Source organism: Agelaius tricolor, unplaced genomic scaffold, assembly GCF_023055355.1.
Source record: "Agelaius tricolor isolate 1412-34295 unplaced genomic scaffold, bAgeTri1.0.p SCAF_16, whole genome shotgun sequence".
Taxonomy (NCBI): Eukaryota; Metazoa; Chordata; class Aves; order Passeriformes; family Icteridae; genus Agelaius; species Agelaius tricolor.
Window position 1 is genome coordinate 9,975,879 of NW_027269276.1, and position 11,642 is coordinate 9,987,520.

At 46.8% G+C, this 11,642-nt stretch overlaps 1 protein-coding gene across 12 annotated transcripts in view; it reads right to left on the reverse strand.

Moving 5' to 3' along the window:
- Positions 1–2,896, reverse strand: part of PDE8A (phosphodiesterase 8A) — a 126,682-nt gene extending 123,786 nt beyond the window's left edge. For 8 of the 12 annotated variants that reach the window (XM_071441417.1, XM_071441419.1, XM_071441420.1 and 5 more), the window contains exon 1: positions 900–2,559. In XM_071441417.1, coding sequence (XP_071297518.1) covers positions 900–1,157 — 258 coding nt within the window. In that variant the 5' untranslated portion in view covers positions 1,158–2,559. Of the gene's footprint in view, positions 1–899; positions 2,560–2,622 lie in introns of those variants that run through there. The other 4 variants (XM_071441423.1, XM_071441424.1, XM_071441428.1 and 1 more) reach the window with 4 other exon arrangements.
- Between the last annotated feature and the right edge of the window lie 8,746 nt (positions 2,897–11,642).

Consider the following 11,642-nt stretch of genomic DNA (forward strand, 5'->3'; position numbering starts at 1 on the left):
TAGATCTCACTTGCATCTCAAGCCCGTGTCTTATATTTACAACATGTGTGTCTCGGTTCTTATCACAGCAACCAGAAGAGATCAGCCATGTTATATAATATCCCCAGGGCTGCTACAATGTGTTTTTTCTTACATTTGCAACTACTCATTTTTACAAAATAAAAAATAGTTTCCAAAAAAAAAAAAAGAGCAAAGATATAATCCAAACCTATAACATTAGGAGCGAAAGTACAACCCATAAATAAGCAGATAAAAAGCAAACAGACAAACAAGCACTCTGAACCACTGTCTCACTTCCAAGAAAATAATCACAAATCACAATTTTCTTCAGTATGTGTCTGTCAACTCCATACAGTCTTGTGTTGTGCCTCTAAAGTATGGGCGCAAACACACGGAAAAAAACCCGCAAAAAAAAATCCCTATTTGCAGCAACAGACAAGGTCAACAAGTTGTTAATGTAAATCAGTACCCAGAGCAAAACACGCTGCCGCTCTCCCTTCACCTCTCCAAATGGAAGAGGTATGAAAAGCGATCTGCCCCTGTTTGCAGAGGGGACAAGCACGGAGAGCGCCGCGGGACGGCCCGGCACCATCGCGGGGCTCCGCGCATCCCCCGCACGGCGCGGCCCCACCGCGCCCCAGCCGACCCGGCTCCAGCCATCCACGAGGACAATCGACACCGCTCTCCTTCCCGGAATCAGGAAAACTCATTTTGTGGAGTGAAGAAAGAGGCTTGGGTACCTCCACAAAGTCGCCAAGACACTGATTAGTTTATAAACGAAAGTAAAGCCCAAGCCAGGAAAAGCTCCCGCACAGCGGCCGGAGAGTCCTTGGGCTGAACCGCTACAGCCAAGCTCCTGTTCTGAGAGAAACAGTGCTCGTGTTTAGCACCCTTTTTACCTTAACATTGGATCTGCCGGTCTGGGCCTCTGCCTCCATGCTCTGGCTGTTCTCCCTCTTGTCTTTCTTAGAGGAATTAGTCCTCGCCTCATAAGTGGATGTGTTGTAGCATTTAATGAATAATCCTGGGACGGGGTTGCCTTGCTGTTGAGACATGGTTGTGTTGGTCTGGTGAGGGAAATTGTACTCCTCAGACTCATTGCTACTGTGACAGATCACTCTGCTGTCAGAGAGGTTGGTGCTTGGAACACAGCCCATGCTTTGTGGCCACCTGGGGAATACTTCTAAATTGTATATATATATATACGTGTATATATATATGTATATATATATCTTTCCTTCCCGTTGATATTTTCCCCCTGCTTAATTTTTTTTGTTAACAAGTTGAATCTTTCTCCTGCGTCTCCGCTACACTCTGAAGCATTGCCATCGGTCCCTTCTACACCACCAGAAACGTGTCTGTTCTCCTCGTCCTCCAGGAAACAGGTCCTTTTAGCTCAATCTCAGCAGTGGGCTGGGGAGCTGGAGGGGAGGGAAGGGGGAAATCAAGAACCGGTCGACTTCGTATTTTCACAGATTATTATTAATTTGTCTAAGCCATCTGAGAATCTTGGTAATGTTTTCTTTCCTTCTTGTGAAAGCAGGAAAAAAAAAAAGAGGAGAAAAAAGGCAAAAACAACAAAAAAAAAGGCAAAAATAACAAAAAAACCCCAAGCCCCAAACCACACACACCTCGGCGTCGGCTCGGCTCTCAGAGCGGCCGGGGGCACGGCACCATCTCCTCCCCTGAGCCCGGAGCACGGCGCATTTTCCACCCGGGCTTGCTCCGCGTTACCGATTAACCCGGGACCGGGCCGGGGGCCGCTCCCCACCTCCGCGTCCGCGCTCACTCCTCGCGGTCCCGCTCGGCGCTGCGCTGTGCCGGGGGTGCGCTTTGGGGTGTGCTTTGGGGCCAAAAATAAAAAAAAACCCCAACGATTTATTAAAAAATACCAGCGAAGAGCGAGAGCCGCCCGGCCGCCCCGGGGAGCGGGCTGCGCTCCTCACGCCGCGCTGGGCTCGTCCCGCGCCGCCTCGGTCGCGGGCGGGCGGGCGGCCGCCGCGGGGGTGACATTCAGGTTCCCGTCGTCGGAAGGAAGGAAGAGCCCCCCGTCAGGCGGCAGCGGGGCTCTCCGGCCGCCGCAGCGGCATCCCGGCTCAGCGCCGCGGGGCAGGGGCGGGCCGGGCCGCGGGGAGCCCCCTCGGGGGACGGGGCACGGCCCGGAGGGCTTCCCTCAGCCGCGGGGGCAGCCGGCGCGGCGGGCGGACGCATCAAAGGGCCTCCATGATGCGGTTGGTTTTTTGGGCAGAGAAGTGATGCGAGACGGCGAGAGGGGAAAAATCAAAAAATAATAAGAAAAAAAAAGGGCGAGAAAAATCAAAAAGAGCGAGAAGTAGAAGGAGAACGATCCTAGCGTCCCATCCCGGCGGCAAGGGCTGCAGCGGCGAGAGCTCTGGTTCCCGGGGCCGTGGTGTCTGCATCCCTCAGCAGGGAAATGCCTGGCTCCCCGCAGCCGCCGTCCCTCGCGCCGCGCTCACCTTGTTATTATTGATGCTCCTCGGCGGCGGCCGCGGCCCCTCCGCGCCCCGCCCGCCCCGCGCCGCCCCGCCCCGGCTCCCCCCGCGCCGCCCCGGCCCCGGCCCCGGCTCCGGCCGAGCCAATGCAGCGCCCGGCGCCGCTGACCTCCGGCCCGCGCTGGCGTCAATGCAGATCAGCGGCCGCGGCCAATGCCGCGCCGGCCCCGCCCGAGCCCGCGCCCCGCACCGCCGCTCGCACCGCACCGCAGCGCAGCGGGGCCGCACCGCTCAGGGCGCGGGGCAGCCCCGGGACGCCGCCTCCGGGAGGCAGCGAGCCCCGGGAGACACCTGGTGCCCTGCTTCAGAAAGCGGACAACCGCCTCGGTTGTTGCTTCCCATCGTTTTCCTTTTCGGCTCTGCCCATGCCAATTTCTTTGAAAATATTTTTGAAAGCGAAGCCTGTGAAAAGGGAAGATGGTGCTATGGGTGGAGCCAGGCCCCGGGGCTTGGGAAATCAACTGCAGGCAGACTTTTCCTGGAATATGTATGTAAAATAAACCTTTTCTGTTTCTATATCATATGAAAGTAACTATGCTTATCCTAGAGATGTGCTGAGAGACTAGATGTCTCTATGTGCTGTAAGAGAGAACATGCTGTCTTTAAAGCCCCTTAGACACCATGCCCAAACCAAAACAAGTTATGCCATAGACAATTTGTGTTCCAGAAGTACCAGCTCAAGTGCAGCCCAGGTTCAACAACAGACATACAACAGTGTACTGTACCACAGACCACACACAGCCCATGACATCTTCACCTGCCTTTCGCTTTTTTCACTATGTCGTTCATAGCTTCTGCTACCTTTATTCTCAATAACTCACAGAGGTGCTTCTCCAAGGTCCTGCCTGTTTTCACTAGCTGAACAACAGCTCAGAGGCAACAGCAATTTAGGGAAGGCCCAACCAAATTTTTGATTTAGGAACACGGCGAAAACCAAATATCAGAGACATGATTTTTATCAATAAGCTCCAGCATCTGAAGAGGGGAAAATGGTGTGTTACAGGAGGAAACTGTTTGAACTACTCCTGCTTTGTGCCATGAACACTTTTGTGGTCCCCTGGCAGAATCACTGTGTTTCACAAGATTCCAATGCAGCAGGAGCACATTTGTGTGCATTCAGGACAGGCACTCTTTTAACAGTACCTTAACTGCATGACAAATGCCACCCGGTCATAATTAAAAGCAAAACATGCAGATAAGTGATGACTATGGACAACAAGAATGGCAAGAAGCAGCTTTTCACTCATACATGTAACAGCATCACTTGATCCAGATGAGAGCACCTTGTAAAGTTGAGAGGTGCAAAGCCAAAAGTCAGTGCTTTTGAGAAATGTGGTTTTTCAGGATAACCACAGTACTTGCAATGCAGAAATGCTTTTATTTACTTCTCATAATTGCTAGCATTAAAGGCTGGAAAATCAAGTCTTTCCTTCCCTGATGTTTCTGCTACTGTGCAGTTTCAAGTATAAGCAATAGTCACATAAACTTCACCCACCCCATTAATTTAGCTGATCTATCAAGCCTGTTATAAGCAGAAAAAGAAGTCAGCTTCCTGTGCCCTCTCATTACTTTGGAGACCCACTCAATATAAGCATTTAACAGTAAGTGAAGGGAAAGGCTTACCATACCCACTTGAAACAGTGGGCACTGTTTGGAGATGGACCTCACCCTCATTCTTTCCTTTATATAAACATTATTTACTAGATGCCATTAATAAGAGCACATTTATGTGCAGCTAGAAAAAGACTGTGGAAGAAGAGAATGCTACAATTCCTACTTGTGCTGTTAAGCATAAGTGCAGGCTCCCTTCCTCAGCCCTAATGGATCTGTCAGCAAAACTGCTATTGCACTTTATTTCTGGTGGCACTGGAGGAGTTAGAGACAGCAAAACTTCATTTTCAGAGCTGCTCATTCAGTTTGCAGTGCTGACACCTAGAGTTAAGCTTTCTACTTTGTAAAATAAATGGGTCTGGTTTGCAGGTACATAGAGATAAAATGTACAATTCATGGTGTCATTTTAAAAAAATCAGTATTGGAAAAATCTCTGCTTTCCATTTTGAATGCAAGCAAATTCCCACTCAACTAATACAAAAATTTATGTAAACAACAGGCAAATACTGGGGAGAGGGGAAATGCTTTGTTTGATAACAACATGACAAAACAAGAAAATGTACAAGCAGATATGTGCATGACCACTTTGCTCTTTTAAAAAGTAGTTTCACCACTGTCCATTGGCAGGTTATTACTGATTATTTCTACAGCCTAACTTCATTTAAAAAGCCAAACTAAAACAAATCCATTTGCAAGATTTTCTGATGAGAACTCACACTGCCTTGAATGGGAGGATGAGACTGAATAATCCCTTAGTAGTTTAATAAAAGCCATTGAAAAATCATTGGGGTTGTTGATAAAAATTCAGCTAAAGACAAAAAACTGCTCTTTGAACAACACACTGGCACTAGAATTGTCTTGGTTCTCTACAATTTGGAAACACTGGTGCTGGGTTTTATTGCCAATAGAAAAATACAGTTGAAAGTATAGATTTACCCAGAGCCTAGAATCAGAGAGAAGGGGTGAAAGCATCAAAATTGCTGGCAATGGTTGTAATTTGTCACTGAACTGTATGAAGTGTGTGGGTAAAGGGCCTTGTTCACACTTACTGCTGAAGTGCAGCTCAGGAAATGGTGGGCCCTGTTGTAAAAAAACAAAAAAATCATGCAAAATAGCAGAGGAAGCCTAGGAGGGTAGACACTGGCAGATTAGGGCTGTGGGGGAAGTGCAAGGTCAGTACAGAGTCAGTAAGGGAGAGGTCAGAAGTGAACTAGCTCTAGGAGACAGCTGGAGGAATGAGAAAGGTTATTTATGGATAATAAGGTTGAATTTCATTCAGGACTGCAGAATAAGAAAGAATGCTAGGAAAGAGCTTGGAATGATTGTTATCAGCTTCATCTGCAGACAAGTGGGTGCTGGGGAAGATCAAAGTATTTGGAGAACAAAACATGTGTCAAAATTAAAAGGATTGAAAAGACACTATTCAGCCACATCCTCATCCTTCTCATGGAGAAATTACATTGGATCCTACAAAAGACTGAACATACTGCCCCCCAGATATTCCCTACTATTCCCCATATCTGCTATCTCCTCCCAAATTTCCATAAGCAAAACCCTTGCTGTGTCAGCAGCGTCCATCCATTTCCCACTGCACTTTGTAGGAGTTCATGCATGAGCACTGGGACAGTTCACTCCTGTCCAGTCACACTAAGATGCATGCAAAGGCCCAGAGCAAAAATTTGTTGCCAAAATCCAATTCTGTTAACACTTCAGTACCTGAGACATGGGCAGGCAGAATTATGCAGAAGGAATGATGGGCTAACATCTGCATGAAGTACAAATATCAGTGGGTACTTTGGAAAAGTGTCTGTCCAGTAAAGGCAGAGTGAGCATGACTGCAGTCCTGTGAGCACAGGCAGCAATCTTGGTAAGAGATTACTCTGTGTGGTTTTATTTGCTTCTCCCCCCAAGCCAGCTGTATGTTCCAACTGTGTCTTTTGCCCTTGTGAAAAGTTAGGCAATCCTGTTGGTCTCTAGGCCAGTGAAGGAGGCAGTGGGGAGAAGGAGAACTGTGGAAAATGTGCCAGCACACCAACAGCTGAATGGACTCTACAACACTAACTACTGACACGTGCAAGCTGTGACAGAGTTGTTCTCCCCATCCCAAGATATTCTAGAAGAGGAAACAAGGACCATATGCTGCCTTAGCCCCAAGTGAGTATCAGCATTACACCCCACCAAGGTACATCTGCTTGTTTGTGTATGAGCATCAGGTATCCTGGAACAGGTTGTTTTCAGGTGGCACAAGAGTAAAATTTGCCCTGAGACAGCTCATCTCCAGCTCCTGGAATGTACAGAAGTACAGCGAGTTTGTTTTGTGCAGCACTTTCCTGATGTCCTGAAAAGCCCCAAAGCAGCTGAGAGCAGGCTGTCCTGATGTCCTGGCAGGCTGTCCAGCTGCTGCTGTTGTGTAATTGCAATTGCAGAACACAGACAGCTGTCTGTACCACTTGGAAATCAGAGCCTTCAAGGCAGCCTAAGTCAGCAACTTTTTCAACTCTAGCACTAAAGACAGTCAAGTCCAAAGCTCAGATACTTCATGTATGTACAAGCTTCATCATCATAACTGGTGTCAGAACAGCTTTTACAGCTGTAGTTTACACATCACACTCTGCACTGCTCAGTGATCAGCAGATAGACACTCTATTTCTAGGAGAAAATGTAACCCCTTCTCCACTGTACCTTCTTTCCACTTTTACTGCCTTCTTTGCTGTCCATCTGTACAATGCTTCTCAAGTTTCCCTCAGCATTTTACTTTCTCTACTTTCTTTTTGGTGGCTCTCCCCAAACTGGCCAGGAGCAGCACGTGCTTCCACAGCAGGTGCAGAGTGAAGGTGAGCAGATCTCTGCCACTCAGCTTTAATGGCTGGGCACAGGCCTTCAATGCTGCTGCTCTCCCTCCCACTCCTCCCTTCCCCAGTGTCCAATGCTCAGCCCTGACCCACATCTTCCCAGTGCTTGAGCCTGGAGCCCTGCACAGCCCAGGGAGAGCAGCACCTCTGGGATGCAGGAGGCTGCACTGGATCACCCAGCTGCTCCTGACCTGCTGCCAAAGCAGCCTCCAGCAGCTCCTACTGCTTGGCCTCGCCTTCAGTTGACCAAAAATTTGCGGGGAAGGGAGGAACAAAGCACTGTCGTCCCCACCCACTCCCCTGTAATTACCCAGTGCTTCACAAGCAGTATTATCTGTCTGCATACACACGGCCATGCAGCCAGCTGTGACCATAGAGAATTAGCTGTTCCCCTCTTGGAGAATTTTCCCTTCTCTCTTCCTAAGTATTTTTAAGCCAACTTGCATTTATTTAGCACGCAGTCTTTTGAGTTTGTGATTTACGAAACCAAGGATGACAATTGGTCCCTTTAGGTGGAGTGGTATACCCAATTCTTGCACCCTACAAGTGCCTGTTGTCCCTATGCTTCCCAGGAGTATTGGATCCTTTCCTTAGCTAGTCAGCCTCAGCCAGGCTCAGCCCAAAAAATGACCACAGCCTCAGGACCCTTCAGACTCCTGAATTGGTTTCCAATGCCACAACCCCCTATATTCCATTGTGGCCTGCCTGGATCAAATAAGAGAAAAAAAATCTGTAAAAAAAACCAAGCAACTTGTGTCCTCCATCAGTAAGTCATTTTTCTTTGGTCATCAGAGCTAGAATGACAAGCTCTTAGTCTTTGTTGTCTACCCCAGCAACTAGAAAATCAGTTCAGGCTAATGAGGGAATACTCAAGAAAGTCAAGAAAGGCTCTCAAATCCACAGACTCCCTGCCCCTGAGTCTCCCCCAGGATCCCACTGTCTCCTGCCCAGCAGCCACTTTCTTGTTTGCTCCTGGTTAACCAGCAGTGCTATTGGCCAGCAGCCTGCCTGCCTTCCTGTGCCAGCATCCTTAACCCTTCCCAAAGGCAGACAGAGTAAGAATGGCAAAGAGAATGACAAAATATGGAGCTAGCAACTCATCTCTGGTGTATGGCAGCAGCAGAAGCTGAAAAACTCTCAAAATTAATCTTTAAGACTAGACTGTACACCTGCAAAACAGATGGCTTTTATGGTTGCTGAATTTATTATTTAAGGAACAGATACATCATCCGTGGTCATACTGAGCAGTGATTTATTATATATTCACAATAGCAAAAAATCCCATGTCCTGGCTGTGAGATTTATGTTCTTAGATCACTGAAACAACTGAAGAATTTATCCTACAAAGTTGTCTGAATATAACACAGGGAACTGGACTTCATTTGAATACTTAACAGCTCCTAGCTGTGTTCTCAAGTACATTTCCTTTCTTTGGGTCAAAACAATATCTTTAAATACACTCAGTCATACCTGGCTGTACAGTCCTTCCCCAATGTTAAGTCTTTCTGTGGAGCATATTTGCAAGAAGCTGAACCCTTAATTAACAAAGATGATCATACCCTACCACCAACAGGTAACCCTGAGATGATTGTATAATTGAATACATCCCTTTTCCCAGGAATGCTCCACATCCATTCTTTCATTGCAGACAGACTCTGATTTTCCAGCAATGGCAGAGCATTTATCCAATACTATTCTTTCCAACTGTATTCTCATTTCTGTAAGCTCCCACCAGGGAAGTTGCAGTCCTTGTCTCTTGCCAACATGCAGTTCTGCATGCAGACAGCTGTAAGGAGGAATGTACAAGAATCTCTGTGGTGCCATGGCACAGCACCCATAGATCACAGTTCTTGTAAACTCCATTTTATAGCTGTCTGCACATCCAGCTGAGCAGCAGGAAGAGCAACACCACAAGAATTGCAAGAGGAGATGACAACTCAGGGGAGAGATAAGGAGAAACCACACTCAAGGGAGAGGGCAGGTGGAAAAAACCAAGCCATGGAAGTTTTCTGGGGATAGCAACATAAAAAAAAGAGAGAAACAGACTCAGGATGCGTCGGGGAGATAAATCTTCGGAGTTTTTGAAAAGGAGAAGGCAGTGCTTGCAGGTTCACTCACCACAGCCCTAACAAACATAAATCTTTCTCACATGGGCACCATCCTTCCCAGCACATTCACCAGGGCTGCCTGTAGCACAGCTATCACGGAAGGATCTGTCATATTAAGCAGAACAGCACTTGGCAGTTTGTGTGAATTATGGTTAGGGCCAGCACAGCTGGGTGCTGCAGGGGTTGACAGGCTCTGTAACACAAGCACAATAGCAAGCACTAAAAAAAAAAGAAAAAAAAAATCTCCAAAATTTTTTGGGAACAGAGTTGAAAAATACTTTTAAAACACGTCCTTTAAAATTCGTGAGAGACTTCCAAACAGATGGGGTGGGGAATGATGTGATGAATTGAGGGGGCTGATCTCATGGTTTAGATCTGCCTTGGCAAGATCTCCTGGGTCTGCACTTACTGTGCCCAAGTGGGTGGGTGCCTAGTGCTCCATCAAGAGGCTTTTTAATCTGTGCTCACTTGAAAGAAGCTGCAGTGCCATCTCTGTGTCCCTGATAAATCTCCAGGCACAGCTCCCCACTGCCCATCCCTGCACACCAAGGCCTCACTCTGGTGGCTGCAGGAAAGCAGGAGCAACCCTCATCTCTCACATGGCCCCAGTGCCAAACACACCTTCCCCCACAACCCAGATCTGGTTTACACTTCTGCTTTTGGGGAGTTTCAGAGCAAACCATTCCACACATTACCTTTACAAAGAATTAATGTAACCAAGTCAAAACAATCACTCCAAAATTCACTACCACAACAAGTGTACCAATCTGGACAAAGTAATTAAAGTTATATCCATCTCCTTGCACTCTTGGAAGTTCAATGGGCAAGTGTCAGAGTCCTTTGAGAAGGTCAGGATCATACCATGCCCATAACATCCCTTCAGACCCCAAGCAGACTGCTTCCCTCTTGCTCTGCTGCTATAAACACCTAAAAGTCACGTTTTCCTTTTGACAGTCTTGGGCACCAAAAAAAATAACCACTTTTTAAAATAAAGACGAGTCTTTAGGACTTCAAAAATCTGATCTAAATTGAGTATCTTAAAAGGAAACTAAGTAACTGCATTTCACAGATTCACAGGGGGAAAGCTATGTGGCCTTTTAGGAGGGGAGGTAAATTGAGAAAAAATGTACATAAAGTGCCTATTGTAAGATAATCTCACTATAAAAGTTTTTTCCAAACACAGCCACATTTCTTTTTCAGGAGGAACAGCAAATCTCAGAAAAATCAGGCTTTCCCTGAGAAATACAAGTATTCAAGACAACTATTACAAGAGAGAACAGTTTAAATTCAGCTTACCTAGCGCAGACTGCAGAGACTGGTGCTGCACAGGGCAGGCAGTGATGGCAGCTGTGTGGAACTCTGTGACTCAGCTGAGCCTGGCTCTCCAGAGGAGCACTTCTGGGCAGCATGAGGGTTATTCCCCACAGCCTGCACCCACGGTTGCCATCTTACTTGATCAGTGTAAGTGATCACTCAGTGCCCTGACTCGCCCATACATCACACACAGGTGAGCAAACCTTGCTGCTCACTGCCACCCAGGGGGAATTTTTAGGAAGTTCTGGGAGAGGGACATCAGGAAATTCTTGCCTACTTTTGCAGGTTTTCCCCCAAAATAGCAACAGTTATCCTGGACTTAGACCTGCTCCTGACTAAACAAGGCACCCTTCAAATCCCTACCAAACCCCCAGAGAAGTTGAAAGAGGAGAGGTATAAGAGGCCCTGTACACCTGCAATTAATTTAGTGTCAAGGCAGCAGCCCAGTCTCACAGCTGAAACTCTGGGTCCAGCTGTGAGGTATTTCACTGATTGTGTAATGATGAACAAAAAGAAAAATTAAAGAAGTAAATAGCAATATAGCAAATTCCATCCCTCACAGCATTTCAGTTCAAGTTTTTATTAATATTATAAGCTAAATAGCAGAAAACAGTTTGTATACAAGGGCTGTTTTGGAAGCACTCTGCTCAGAGACAAACTGTACATGTACATGCTTCAACTTCTTTCATGTAGATGCTGTCTTCAGAAAACAAACCAGAAAAATGCAAACTCTCCTGTCAGCTCAGGGCTGAACATTTGAGAATGGAAAAGGGCATTAGCCTACAATGACAGTTAAGGGATTTTCATCACTGTATGAATTACCTGAATTACTCACAGGGAAATCACTGACACACAGGTTTAATTAAGACTGTAAGTGCTTTGTAAAATACATTCATTTTACATACTTACTTGTTTGCTGGCTGTGTTGGCTGCTTCTTAACATGTGGAAAAGAGAAATTAAATTATCACCCAAAGATGGCTCTGGGATACAAAGGACCCTGTGAAAGTGCTTGGGCTGTCCCAGCATCCTGGGCAGGCTGGGCAGCTGCAGTGTGAGGAGCTCATCCTGGCAGCAGCATAATGGCATCACCTCACTGCAGCCCTCCATGCTATATGAGGAATATAGAAATACTCAGTGTCTTCTCCTGGCAGCCCTCATTTCTACTTCTCTCTTTTTCTTTCTTTTTTTAAATTTTCTCACTCTTTTGTCACATGACACATTTTTATTATTTTAATATAGGACC